Raw genomic sequence first — 14029 nt, forward strand, 5'->3', positions numbered from 1 at the left:
GTTCTGCCTTATCTTTGTTCTCTGCTACAAAGAACCAGCAGCCGTCATCCACTATGTTCCAGCAGGTTTGGTGGTTTTAGGTTTTCTGCCTCTGCTGCAAACATCTCAACTCAGATCATTTGAAACGTTTCTCACCGTTGAGACATGAATCTGTTGATGCTTCCGGTTTTTGTTGCTGTGATCCAGTCGGCTGCTGGACTGTCTGGAAATTAGAGACTAGCTTTTATGCCTAGAATCAGTATGACATCTGAGCTGACCTCTGACCCTGATCACCCTGATAGAAGAGATCTTGATCTCAGTGGGACTTTGCCTGAAATAAAAGTAATCTTGGGATTCAGTGCCTTGCTCAAGGACGCTTGGGCATTTGGCTGGGGAGGCTAGAATTGAACACACAACCTCTGAGGATGTTAAATAGAACATGTGACACGAAGCTACAGGATAGGAGAACCTTCATTATCGCCCTGATATTCAGGCCTCCAAAACGCCGACTCACCTTCCATAAGAACCAGAAGAATAACATCAATGGACCTTCACACCTTGTCAGCGCTCGGGCCTCTTCTTGTAGATCTGCCAGGTTCCGGATGCATCTCTCAGCATCGAGACCTTCTGACTCACAGAAAGCAGGTTCTGGGTTCCCAGCTAGTTCTGTGTGGAGCATGAATCGCTTCTCTCAGGGTACTCCGACTTCCTGTCACTGTCAGGTTAGCTGGAGACTCTGAACTGCTCCCAGGTGTGGGTACCTGTCTCCCTGGGATGGACATGGTAACCTGTCCAGGGTGTACCCAACTCTCACCCACTGACTGCTGGAGATAAGCAGAAGTTACTGCATGACCCTACAAGGACTTGGAATAAACAATGAAGATGGTTTAGAAGATGGAAAAGATATGAGGAAAATCGGGATCACAGGAAGGAGAAGCAGAAGAACCACACACTGGATCTGGTTGTTTTGGACAGTTTTGTTCTTTTATTAACAGTCAAAGTCAGTCGGCTTGCCTGCCTCCCTCACAGGACCCATGGTTAAAGCTTTTGGTCCGATTGTTCTGAAAAACAGAGCCCAGGTTTGAAATGTGAGGATTCTCTGAACCTGCAGAATCCAGATTAGATTAAATAAAATAAAACGACTCATTTCATCTTCTTGGCGAACTCTTTCCTGCCGCCGCCTTCGCTGGCAAAGTTTCGGACTCTGTGGATCTTAGCCAGCTGGTTCTGGATAGTCTTCATAATATCCACGTGGTCGGGGATGTGCACGTAGCGCACGTTCCTGCCGGTGACGAACAGGTCCTGCAGCCGGGTGCTCTGTCCCCGTCGGTCCCGGTACCTTACGTCCTCCAGACGGACATTCATGAAGGCGTCTACGTTGACCACTCGGCCCCGGGCTGTGCACTCGTTCCTCAGGTCCACGGTGACCTCCTCCCCCTGCAGACCCTGCAGCAGAACCACCATGCTGTTCTCTGCAATCGTCCGCTCCCGAATGGAGTTCACTATGGCGCAGGATGGCGCGGAGTGAGCCGCTTCGGACTCCATAGACTCTGAACGTCAGGAATGTCTGGAGGAAGAGCAGTGTCAAGATTAAAGATCAGAAATGTGTCAGATGAAGTTCTAGAGGTTGAACCGGTCCTAGTATTTAGTTCTAGGTTTATGACTGTTCTTATCTACATACTTTCAGAAGAAAATTTCTGTTTTCTCTTCTTGTTGTGTTCAGACTGGAAAAACGTCTCAACCTTCCAGGATAAAACCCATCTAATGGTCGTCATGGAGACCTTATGATCCTACGCTTTGCTGCAGCTCCAACAGTGAGCCCGGCCCGTCCTCCTGACTCGGTGTGGTGGAGGACAACCTCGTGTCCTCGTCCTGCCTTGTTTGTCACAGTTCCAGCTGGTTTAAACGCTCTGACTGAAGCTGTGGGACAGTTCAGACCCTTAGATGTTTTCAAGTAGGGCAGATGTCTGACTGATCTGCTTTACTTGAATGACGTGTTCCCTTGACTTTCCCATTTTCATGATTGGCTTTATCACATCATAATAATACCCCAGAGAATCAGGAAGCCATGGATTATAGATTAAATGTTGTTAAACGTTCTGACCACATTTGTTTTATAAGATGTTGATAACTGGATCTCTGAGGATTTTATTAAAATATTTTTTGTCTTCAAGTAGGACTTCTTTCTCCACTGTTCTTAAATGAAAGGTCGGGTTTTCTTACATGTTTCAGTGTGATATTCGGCTGCTGTGTGAAGGAATGACTTGGGTCTGCTCCCAGTGAAATGTGGAAGACGTCCACGATGATCCTGATCAGACGGACCTCCTCCGCTGACTCCTCTCCTTATCTCTAGAACTCGGCCACCCCACGGAGGAAGCTGAATACAGCTGCTTGTATCCAGGTTCTGGTTCTGATCCGTATCTCAGAACTACGGATGGGGATGGAACGTTCTGCTGTTTGCAGAATAGATCTGTCGGAAAGTATAAACGCAATTTTAGATTCTGGATCAGAACTGAAGAACTTCTTGAAAATCAACTCGGCATAATTTTGTTGTTCTGATGCATATTTGAGCTGAAAACCAGTTTAACTCCTACCTGTACTGGTTGTTCTGGATAAACTGGGAGTTTTTCTCTCTTTCCGATTTAAAAACCTTCCGTCGGCCCTCTGCTACCACACAGTGATGACGTGATATCCTCTTCTTCGTGTTTTTCTTAAGTTGCACTACCGCCACCTTCTGGTGTAACAGTCCACTGCACTCTCGCTGTGTGTTTCATTCTTTTCCGCTTTTACTTTGTTTAAATGGGCTGAAATATCTTTAAAGTTCGGCTGTTCGGTCCTCCCCACATCCAGGGATAATGTCCAGCTGTTCCCCTGTTTTCTACATCCCATAATGCCTCCTCCTGCTGCCTCTTTAACTGACTACAGAGACCATCTGGATGGATCCGTCAGTGTAATAATATTTTCTGATTGGCTCGCTGGGCTTCCGCTCCCGTTGGGATCATGTGATCAGCCAGACTGCATGTCTTTAATTGAATGTAAATCTATATGATTGGTTTGATTATATATTTATTTTTTACTGGATTTGAACTGGACCTGTTGGTACTAAATGAAACATTATTTATTGTTTAATTCAGTGATGGAAGAAGCTTATTTCAGCTGCTTGTATCCAGGATTTTCTTCTTCCAGACAGGATCCATATCTCCTGGCCATGGCAATGCAGAGATGGGCAGTGATTTGACTGAGAGAAGGAAATCCTGGATGCAAGCAGAGCCTGGCCTCCTTTTTTGAGGCTCTGCAGTAGAGATAATGAGGACGGGTCCTGGACGCCTCCTTTTGGAGTTTTTCCAGGCACGTCTACGGGGTACGAGATCCCGGGGCAGAACCAGAACTCTGGAGGGACTTTAAATCCCTTCTGCAAGTAGAGCTGGAGTCTCCCTGTGGAGATAAATGTTTCCTCCTGGACCTGTAACTCCATGACTTGATGGAAGATGATACATGGATGGACCTCTATCATGGCATATGTGTGGTGTTTTGTTTATTAGGTACCTTCTGTAGTCCTATTTTATTAATTCATTCTAGCCCTAGTTTGAAACTGTATTTTTAAAGCAATAATTGGGGTCGTATACATTTTCAGCCTAAAAGAAAGAAGCTAAATCTCCCAAGATTATAAAAATCACAAATAACCCAAGATATGAAAACAAAGTTTATGTTTTGTTGGAAACATACTACAGTGTTAAAGTTAATATTAAAAAATATCTTTCAGATGACAATGGAATTCAGTCTTCAAGCAACAGCTTTTATTTTGACTTACTTTATATTTTATTAACCTTCCATGTCTTAGAATAAACACTGAGGTAAAAGAAGTCATACAGATATGATGGGATATTCAGTAACATGAATCCATTTCCAGTTGAAATCCCAGTCATAGATCATCCATCATGGCCAGGAGGTCATCTCCTTTATTGATGCTGGGATTTTCCAGCTTCTCCTCTTCATCTGTAAACTGTCCAGCGATCCGAGCCAGCTCCGAAGCTGCCTGTTCGTCCTGGATCAAACACAACAAAGGTTCAAAGGCCGGAAGCTTCAAGATGGAAATAAAACTTGCCAGAACACCAGGATTTCCTCTGGATCTCATCAAACTGACAGAACAAAAACATCTTAAAATACAAAAATACCAAAAGTTTAGATGAGATCCAGATTTAAAAGCATCTAGTTTCAGATCTGGACTGGATTCCTCCCTAAACGCTGTGATCCAAATCAATGATTTCAGACAGATTTGGTTTTTCTTTGTGTATATATTTACTTTGGTATTTATGATCCACAGATCAGATTTAATCCAGATTAAGTTTTCGATTTTAAAGGTTTTATTAAACTATTCTCTATTTGGTAGAATCCAGAAATCCTTTTCCAGCTGAACCCAAAGGTCCCACAGTCTGAGTTAAAAAGAGGAATTAAGGAGTAGGTCGACATAATAAAGGCTTTAAAAAATAATTTTCTGTTATTGATGAGAAAGAAGTCTGATGAGGAGAGAAGGACAAACTTTCCCCAACCTAAACCTTCTGGTTCTGGTTATTTTTTACAATAAACAATCCAGCTGAGAATCCACATGAATATGATCCTATATAAACATTTGAAATGTTTCGCTCAAAATATTTTTATTTAAAGAAATTTAAGATTGTATTAAGACTAGAGGAGAGATCTGTAGGAGAGGAACCAGGAGGGGGTGATAAATCACATCCCACCATTTTATAACCAGAAAATGTTTTATTTTTATAAATCTGGTCTGAAGTGACCTCTAAAAATACAGATCCAGTAAATCAGATCTCAGGTGTATTGAGTGGACCTACCTGCACAGCCTGAATGTTGATGACCTGAAACATGGCCTCCTGCTCTCCACCTGATGCTCTGCTAGTCAAGGGATAAAATTCCTGTCAGTTGGAACAAATCCCAATTTATCTGCAGAGAATAAACTCAAGGAAAAAGAAGCGCTCACGCCTCCTCCTCCTGGTCCGTGGTGAACAGGTTGATCCGGAACTGGGGCTCTCTTTTGGGAATGTTCTCGGCCTTCATGCTGCCCATGAGCCGGGCCAGCTGGTTGAGCTCTTCTTTGGCCAGCGGGTTGGGAGCGCTGTCAGGCTGCAGTAAGACCGGAACATGAAGGTTACACGAGGACAGAACCTCAGGATGTGAGCCTAACATGGTGTGGGGTTTGGGTTCCAAGAGTCAGGACAGTCGCCCTAATTATGGAAGAGCAGAAAACCACAGCCAGGTCCAAGTAGAACACAGCAGAACCTTTTTCTATAAACCAGAAAATAAAAACCCAAACATCCAACAGTTACAGAGAGAAGGTCTGAACAACAAACATTTAAACCAAAACATTTTGGATCCTTGGAAACCGAATCAAAACAACTGGTCTGGATCTGGAGCTGAGGACCGGTTACCTGAACACTAGGTGTCCTAGAAGTCTGTGTCTCCTCTGGATGCTCCACTCGGTACCTTCAATCAGACAGGAAACAAACAAAAAACAGCCGGGTCAGCCAGAGCATGCTGAAACCTGCAGTATGTTACCAGCTCAGGGTACATACAGGTTCCTGCCCAGTCTGAGGACTCTGTCTCCATTCAGGTCAAACGATCCTTCTCTAACGAGGCCGCTATAGGTTCCTCCAGGCGGGAATTCACTCCGATTCACTTCTCTCCCCCTGAGGTCAAATGTCCTGGAAACAACAGATTATGGATTCTTTCTTAAATCTAATTTAAATAGGAGGACAGCAGGGGAACTGAACCAGAATCATCTCCTCATCATAGAGCATCTTCTGTTTCTTGATGCAAAGAAGGAATGATCCGTTTGAAACTAAACAAATCCTCCATGGAACACCACTACAGCCACAAACCTGGAAAAAATTGGTGTAATGTTCCCATTCCTTCTTCTTCAAACACTTAAAGTTCTTGGTTCTGGCCCAGAAGACACCAACCCTTGAGGACCTTCTGGAGACAGTTTGTCTAATTTGTCTTGCAAACATGTTTTAGGTGGTCTGTGAATCATTTTCCTGCAGACTGTCTTCCTGCCACCAGCCTGTTGTCAGCAACCAGTCCTGAAGGCAGCAGAAGTTGCTCTCAAATCTCTGCTGGACTTTTCTGCATCACAGAAGAGGAAATGATCCAAGCCCATACCATGACACAACCTCCTACCATTACAGAGCCTGACTGCAGGGTCTGGTTGTTGACAACAGGATGGATGCTCGTTTTCCAACAAACATGTGAAGAACTGATTCATCTGATCCATGTTCCCACCGTGTGATGGTCCATCCCAGAAGCTACAGAGCCCAGAGAACCTGACTCTTCCTCTGAGGTTAACATCAGACTTCTTCTCTGCTCAGTAAAATTGTGAATGTAACTCTGGATTGCAGATCTGAACCAAGGTTCACCAAAGTAACCCCAATTCTGGTGGCCACATGTACATATTTATGTGTTTCTGTATGAGATCTGGCAGGTTAAACAGAACCTTCAGGTCCAGTTTCTATAGAACCATTCAGAGCTGAAATCTACTGTGGGTGAATGAGAGTGTGGGCGTGTCTCTCTGCACTCCGGGCTCTGATTGGTCAGAAAGCTATAAGTCTTGCAGCAGAGGGAGACACACTGGTTGGGACGAGACAGAAAGACCTACGACTGGATGGGGAACCTGGAAATGTGGAGATGAAACTGTGGCCATGAAAGGAACACAAAATCAAATCATATCTTCATAATTACTGGTCACCTGTGTACCTGATAAGTCCTGGAACATCTGCTCCATATGGTACTGAACCTGAGGTTGTCAGGACAAAACGTCCGCTGGGATTCTGGATCTGATTCTTTAGAAAAAGGGACACCTGAAAAGAAAAGGCAGATAAATAATGAGCTTAAACATGTATTTCTTGTTAGAAAGTCTGACTTCATAAGCAGAAGACTCACCCGTATGTGCATGTCTTGGAAAAATATGAGCAGAGTTTGTCTGAGAAGCTGGAATTGTCCCTCTGATAAACTGGAGTAAACCTCCACAAAGACAAGGAAAAATTGATCACTCATGGTAAATGGGTGTTGGTGGGATAATGGGAGGCATAAAAAGAATCCCAGATATCTGTGTACCTCGATGATATTCCTGTGAGTTTCGTCCACCCGGTTCATGACCACCGGAGTGTCTCTGACGAACTCTCTGATGGTGTCGATGTGATTGTAGGAGATGAGCAGAAGGTCTTTGGGCCGAGGACAAAGGAAGACCTGATATTTGAAGGCCATGATCATCAGCTCATAAAGCTGCAGGTCAAAGAAGAAAAATCATAAAACAGTTAAAGGAAAATTTTCTCTGACCAACTTTATCAGGAGGAAAGTAATTGATCTGAAAGCAGAGAAAAGCCTGAAGACTTTATTTCCTCTGACAGTTAAATAAGTCCCGAATATCTCATAAACATATAAATCCATAAACAGAATATCTGGGAAGTGCAGTTTTACATCTACAATATTTACTGAAGATAAAGTCAACCATGAGGTTGATCAGCATGTCCTTTACATTGAGCTCCGTTCACTGGTTAAGTGTCTGCTAGAAACTATGCTGCCCCTTAGTGGCCAGAAAGAGGAATTTTTGGATATAAAAAATATACTACATTAAGAAATTAATTTTAATTATGTTTATGTTATTAATATATTCAAAGGTTTTATTGATTTTGTCTGTTAAGTGTTGTTTTTTTTTTCTATAGGAAACAGGAAAGATCAATCATGGACCTGAACCAGAACCTGTGAAATCCTGCAGTCTTCAGCTGATCTCCTGAATACCAAGTTCTCCTCTGCCCTTCAGAACAAAAACGCAGTTTTCTTTCTATCAAACTGCATCATCTTTGTGATTTTAAATTAACAAAACAAATGGCCTTTCAGTGTTTAGCTGATAAAACTAACACTGAATGAAAAAGAGCCTTAAAAGAAAAGCTTGAAAGGCTTTCAGAAAGCTGGAGGAGATCAGGCCACTTTAATGGATTACAGAAACATCTGGATCACTGGACGGAACATCTGGAGAAATGAGGAATGTTTCGGCTCAGTCTTTCTCTAGAGATCCTTGAAGACCAGCTCAGCACTTGGATTAAAAACTGTCCAACGTGACTGTAATTCGGTTCAGACCAGTGATGGTTCTGATGTTGGACATGATTGGGTACAGCTGAAGGTCCACAACCATCATGTCAGTCTGCACCACGTGGTAGAGAGTACGCCAGTTCTGCTGTATGACCACCAGCTTCATCCAAACCCTCAAGGAGACCTGCTGACCTTCACTCACTATCCTCACCCATCACCTGTATCCCCATCACTGCTCTGTATGGGAACCAAGTTACACCAAACCGGGACCATTGCTTCTGATTCTGGGATTATGTTCCATCTCATCAATGGACTGTTATGTTGTTTTACTGTCTGAACGATCCGGTGAACAGAACATTCAGGTACCATCATATTGATAAAACATAGTCAGAAACAAATGACAGGCGCTGGTTTGCTGCAGTTACTTCAGACACTAAACAGCTGAGTGTTCAAGTTGAGAGACAACTGTGGTTTGCACCACGTACCCTGTCCATGCTGGCCGGGTTCAGCCTCATGATGGAGGTGTGCGCTAACCGGGTCAGCACTGTTTTCATTGTCCGGTGAGAATACAGCTGCTGAGGTTTCAGGAGTTCATCCATGAAGGATTTACTGAACATGGTCCCAACGATGTCATTCAGAACTGAGATTCAGCAAGTGACAAAAAGGCAAAGTCCTTAAAATCTGTATCAAGCAGCTCAGGTCTCCTGAGCTGCAGCTACGTCTTCAGATTTAATAACTAATTTCTAAAACATTCATCTTTCAAATAAAACTCATATAAAAACATTAAAAACGTGCTTGGATTTAGTTAAAACTGTTTTATTTCACAGAATGAATTTAAACTCTCCCTACTGGAACAAACGTTGACAGTGACACAAATGTTGTGTTTCACAAAGAAAAAAAATTCCTTTCAGTGCATTTCTGCCTAAACTGATTTAACTAATTTAATGTCAGAAGATTACCAGCAGAAGAAGTGATGAAAAGAGTCCAGCTGAAATCACTCCATCAGTTAAATGATCTGCTGAAATCATTGTTCAGGTACCAAAGGTTCCCTCCAAAAAACAGCGGCAGCATCATCACTTTGCATCAAAACAGCCTCACAGGAAACTGCTGCTGAAAACATCACAGCTAAAAGACGTTTTCTGGGTAATCAAGAACTTCTGCAAAGAAGAAGCTTCAGGACATCAGAGGGTCCAACAAGCTGCAGGACTGTCTCCTCCTGAGAAGGGCATGATGCCACCAGTGCAGAGCTTGCTGAACATTAGCAACAGGTGAGTGTGAGTTCAACTGAAGAAGAAAAGCAGCAAAGAAGCCACCTCTGTTCAAGAAAGAAGCAAAGCAGGGAGCTACCATTAGTCCTGTGTGGAACCATCAGTGAAGCATCCTGATTCCATCCATCCATTCCTCCCAGTTCTTCCAACAATCCAGCACCAGCCTGGTGATGATGTGGACTTGTGGATGTTCTAGCATGATGGAGCACCGTGTCACAATGCTAAATGTGCTAAAGTGATTCAAAGATCAGAACACAGAAATGTTGAACCCGAGACGTACTGAGAAGATAAAAATGGGTCCCCATCAGTCAGGATTTGGTCCAAAAGGTCAGATAGAACTCCAGAAGTTACGAAGAAGAAGGATCAACTCTGGGAATATTTATTCTAAAAATCTGAAAACGCTGAAGCCATAAAACAAAATATTTGTGTCACTGCAGTAACGTTTGGTCAAGACTTTAGTCTTAAGTAACTTTAGGAGATCAGAACTAAACAGTCCTGCAGGATGATACCTCTTCTTCTGTCACTTTCTGACCAAACTCCTGCAGAGCGGTAATGGTCCCCATGAAACAGAAGAAGATAAGAGTTGTTACTAAACAACCTGAGCTAAAAACATTTGAGTTCATCAGCAGACACCTGACACCTGCAGCTCCAACCACACCTGCCTACCTTTCTCTGATTTGTCCTCAGACGTGTTGTGGGCTCGCAGGCGTTGATCTAGAATATAAAGCATTTCTCCACCCAGATTAATGAAGACCAGCGGCAGAGTCCTCAAAGACATCCTGCACAGACTGAGACAGGGTTACCTCCCAAAGGCAAAAACTGTTGCAGAGGTCTGTTAGAAGCAGCTGAACTCTGTTTGGGTGAGTGCTCCTGTCATCTGAGCAACAATTTCTATTTTATTCTTGTTGTGAAACACCACAGGTGACTGAAGAGTCCATGTCAGGGTCTAAACTGATCCAGCTTCTGGAGATTCTCTCTAAGATGCAACAGGTGGTCAGGAAGAGGATCAGCAGAGGACAGACTCAAGCCTATTGGACAGGATAAAGTAGATTTGGACACAACGTATAACCAGCCACAGAGGGAAAGCTGCAGGCTTTCTGTTAAATAGGAACCACACGTGCTAAAAACATGGGAAAAAATCATGTTTCTGTATCAGAGTTAATGATCATTACTGATTTGCTACAACATCCTGTCTTTAGAGCTGTGGGTCACAATGTCAGAGTCCAAAAATCAGTTTAAGCTGTTAAAAAGCATGAAAAATGTTTAACATTTTGCCTTAAAAGCTACACGAGATTAATCGGTCCTAATTAGATAAGGATAGTTTTGTAGTGCCCACAAACACCTCAGATTTAACCTTTCACCTACTCTAATGTTGTTGGATTTGTGACATTCATTCAGAAGAAGTAATTCTGGCAGGTAGTGTCCTGGAATATCAACAAATATGAATATTTTTATAACCTAAACAAGGAAACAGTAATATGAAACCAGGCCCATCATGAGACAATACTATATCTAGTGATAGATTGTTGATGTTTTTGGTCTCTCCAATTCTGAAGAACAGAATGTGTGTTACAAAAATATATACATGTTGGCTGTCTAAAATAAAGTATTTCCCCCAAGTTCACATCTGATTGGCTGATCAGTCCCTCTTGACGACTCCTTTCCTGGAAGCTCAAACTGCAGAAAGGAGAGCTGAGTCCATATTCTGTATGACTTACCTCCATAATCTGGTATTTAGGCCAGATAACCCTTTTCCTTAGACTTCTGAAAGTTCTAATCAACTCTTGATACATTTTGAACTTTAATCAGGAGATGTTCCAGGTTTCGGTAGCTGCTTTAGGGACAGATGCTGAATTTTTGGCATTATTTTGCATGCAGTATGGAAGGGTTCAGTAGAGAAATAAGATACAATTTTATAAATTCTTTGGCATTCCTTGATTTAAAGCTCAAGAGCTCAGACTCTACAGGCCTCAGCAGGTTAAAGGTAAGGGTCATGACAGGACAGTTAGATAAACACTGAACCAGTCTGGGTGCTTGGAGGGGTTGAAGGAGAAAATCTCTTCTCTCTAAAAACAAGATGGCAGCAAGACGTAGGTTTGGAAAGCTACACCTGAGACTTCTGGAATCATGTCCTCTGAACAGATGAGACTAAATTAGAGATGTTTCACCATAATGGACAAAACCGTGTTTGGAGAAAACCAAACACAGCAGATCAGTACACACACCTCATACCAACCGGTTGAGCTTGTCTTGCAGTTAAAGGACCTGGGCTCCTTGCCGTCAATAAGTGGTCCATAATTTTCTCTGCGTACAAAAGTTTTCTAGAATCAAATGGAAGTTGGTTTGTCTGACGGCCTGGCTTGGTCCAAACCGGATCATCAATAATGGCCCAGTTTGGAGCAAGCCTCAGAACAATGATCCCAAACACAGCAGCTAATCTACAACAGAATGGGTAAAAAAGAAAGTCAAGGTCCAGACATCATTTGGATTGAAATAGTGCTGTGGACCTTCAAAGAGGTGTAGAGTACCTCAATGAACTGACCGGAGACTGTCATGATGTAGGGTTGTTTGGTTTTTGGTTTCGGGGTTTTTCCTTATCTTTTTCACTGTTCAAGTTTTGAATCATGTTTCTGTTTGTTTTTCTGGTCATGCTTTTGTTTTGTCATCTTGTTCATGTTTTGTCAAGTTTGGTTTTCGGATCTGGTTATGCTTTTGCTTCATGTTTTTCTAGTTTGTGTTCTAGAGTCTCTGTTTTGCTCCAGTCACGTTTTGTTCTGTTAATTAAGTTTATTCAGTTCACCTGCTTCAAGTTAATCTGTCTCCACCTGGTTTTCACGCCATATATTCACACCTGGTCTGTTAGTCTTCGTGGAAACATCTCTCATGCTCATGTCTTGTTCGTCAACCAAGTCTTGTCTTTTTGATCATGCCATGCCTGTCTTACCTGCCCGTTTGTTTTGTTCCTGCCTCCTGCTGAGTGTGAGTTTTTGTAATTAAACCTTTTCTTCATTTACCATCACGTTGCCTGCTCGTCTGCATTCTGGGGTCCAATATCAAGTAAACCTTAACAGTATGTTTCCGCCAACAATGGACCAGCACCAGGCTGGCTCCATGGACCTCCTTACCTTCCAGTCTCGGGAGGTGGAGAAGTCACTGCGCCGCTCTGCGGGGCTGTCAGTGCCGCAGTCGGCTTATGATGGATCCAGGTTGGCGATTCCAGTTCCGGGGACAGGTCCCCTTCGTCGCCGTTCTCCGCCTCCTCACCTGGTTGTGTGCTCTGGTCCGGCAGTGGGGCCCACGTCCTCCTCCCGCCGCAAGAAACGCCGACGTGCAGGGGTTCCTAGCCGGTCGGCTGGCGAGGAGGTGGTTTCCCTGTCAGCTGATGTGAGGGCTGCAGCAAGTAAGCCCGCATCTTCGTCTGCCACAGCACTGTCTCCCAGGCTCGCTGCACCTCCGCCCATGCCGTCTTTGCTCGCTCCAGCCCGGTGTTCTGAGGCAACACCTGACGAGCTGAAGCAGCGTTTGAGGTTCACTGCAAGCCAAATAAAGATCCTCAGGACGACAGCGTTCTTACCCCATACAACCCTCTCCACACGGCGCAGAGGACGTCGTAAGAGGGACGCCTCAGCTCACGCCACTGAGGGTCTCGGCGACGCCTCAGCTCACGCCACTGAGGGTCTCGGCGACGCCTCAGCTCACGCCTCCGGAGTTCCACAGAGTTTCTGGGAGGTCCTCTACTCTGCTCAGTCGGCCTCCTGATCTACCTGCAGTTTCCCGTCGCAGGTCGCCACGGTCTCTTGGTTTTCGGATCTGGTTATGCTTTTGCTTCATGTTTTTCTAGTTTGTGTTCAAGAGTCTGTTTTGCTCCAGTCATGTTTTGTTCTGTTAAGTTTATTCAGTTCACCTGCTTCAAGTTAATTTGTCTCCTTGCTCCACCTGGTTTTCACGCCATATATTCACACCTGTTCTGTTAGTCTTCGTGGAAACATCTCTCATGCTCATGTCTTGTTCGCAAACCAAGTCTTGTCTTTTTGATCATGCCATGCCTGTCTTACCTGCCCGTTTGTTTTGTTCCTGCTGAGTGTGAGTTTTTGTAATTAAACCTTTTCTTCATTTACCATCACGTTGCCTGCTCGTCTGCATTCTGGGGTCCAATATCAAGTAAACCGTGACAGAGATGATATCTGCTAACGCTGTTGGATCATCGTGCGGACTCAAGCCTTCTGAGTTTTGGTTTAGTTGCTGCTAAAGAAAAATGATCCACTTTAATCTGTCATGTACATCTGTGGTTGTATTTTTATTTAGTCCCAAACCAAATTGCTTTCATTGTGTCCAGATATGTAAAACCTCAGAGCTAACAGAGTATGACTGTACTTGATGACGCTAGTAAAGAAGAACCTGCTGAAGAGGGGCCTTCTGTGTGCTGAACCACATTTTCCTATCCAAACTGTGACAATATGATACGTTAACCCCTTTAGGACGTCTGACTCTCTGTCCTCCGCATTTAGAAGAATAGATTAGAGTAAAAACATGCAAATGCCAGTTTATCTCCCAGAACAGCTCTCTGCTCAGCAGACAATTACCTTTGTGAGACAGTCATGTTCCTAGTGACTGCTGAGAACAAAATGTGAAGAAATCTAGAAGAAACATCTGGACAAACCCTAATATTCTGACTTTAACGGATT

General features: G+C 43.6%; 3 protein-coding genes across 4 annotated transcripts; 1 reads left to right on the plus strand and 2 right to left on the minus strand.

Moving 5' to 3' along the window:
* Window positions 1-941: 941 nt before the first annotated feature.
* lsm10 (LSM10, U7 small nuclear RNA associated) lies at window positions 942-2846 on the minus strand. Its single transcript, XM_047382989.1, has 3 exons — window positions 2574-2846; window positions 2203-2449; window positions 942-1546 (listed from the first exon to the last, which is right to left on the minus strand). Exon 3 carries the CDS (start codon window positions 1522-1524, stop codon window positions 1123-1125), a length of 402 nt encoding a protein of 133 aa, XP_047238945.1. The 5' UTR covers window positions 1525-1546; window positions 2203-2449; window positions 2574-2846; the 3' UTR covers window positions 942-1122.
* A 908-nt stretch (window positions 2847-3754) lies between these two features.
* On the minus strand, window positions 3755-10300 carry LOC124878900 (protein OSCP1-like). 2 transcript variants are annotated; one of them, XM_047383082.1, is made up of 11 exons: window positions 10011-10300; window positions 9854-9883; window positions 8562-8716; window positions 7102-7269; window positions 6928-7008; window positions 6742-6845; window positions 5565-5693; window positions 5421-5475; window positions 4973-5115; window positions 4827-4887; window positions 3755-4024 (listed from the first exon to the last, which is right to left on the minus strand). In XM_047383082.1, the coding sequence occupies exons 1-11, from the start codon at window positions 10120-10122 to the stop codon at window positions 3902-3904; spliced, it is 1161 nt and encodes a 386-aa protein (XP_047239038.1). In that variant the 5' UTR covers window positions 10123-10300; the 3' UTR covers window positions 3755-3901. The 2 variants fall into 2 exon arrangements, with proteins under 2 accessions (XP_047239038.1, XP_047239039.1); XM_047383083.1 differs by having other exon boundaries at window positions 4827-4884; window positions 10011-10297.
* Window positions 10301-12169: 1869 nt separating this feature from the next.
* On the plus strand, window positions 12170-13264 carry LOC124878901. The gene has a single exon (XM_047383084.1). The coding sequence runs from the start codon at window positions 12417-12419 to the stop codon at window positions 13101-13103; it is 687 nt and encodes a 228-aa protein (XP_047239040.1). The 5' UTR covers window positions 12170-12416; the 3' UTR covers window positions 13104-13264.
* Window positions 13265-14029: the final 765 nt, after the last annotated feature.

This window comes from Girardinichthys multiradiatus, chromosome 13 (assembly GCF_021462225.1).
Source record: "Girardinichthys multiradiatus isolate DD_20200921_A chromosome 13, DD_fGirMul_XY1, whole genome shotgun sequence".
In the NCBI taxonomy this organism is placed as follows: Eukaryota; Metazoa; Chordata; class Actinopteri; order Cyprinodontiformes; family Goodeidae; genus Girardinichthys; species Girardinichthys multiradiatus.

Coding starts and splice junctions, on each gene's coding strand:
- LOC124878901 (XM_047383084.1), top strand. CDS start 12,417: ATGTTTCCGCCAACAATGGACCAGCACCAGGCTGGCTCCATGGACCTC.
- LOC124878900 (XM_047383082.1), bottom strand. CDS start 10,122: ATGTCTTTGAGGACTCTGCCGCTGGTCTTCATTAATCTGGGTGGAGAA. Junction 9,884..10,010: donor TGAGGACAAATCAGAGAAAG/GTAGGCAGGTGT, acceptor ACCGCTCTGCAG/GAGTTTGGTCAGAAAGTGAC. Junction 6,846..6,927: donor TCCAAGACATGCACATACGG/GTGAGTCTTCTG, acceptor TTTTCTTTTCAG/GTGTCCCTTTTTCTAAAGAA.
- lsm10 (XM_047382989.1), bottom strand. CDS start 1,524: ATGGAGTCCGAAGCGGCTCACTCCGCGCCATCCTGCGCCATAGTGAAC.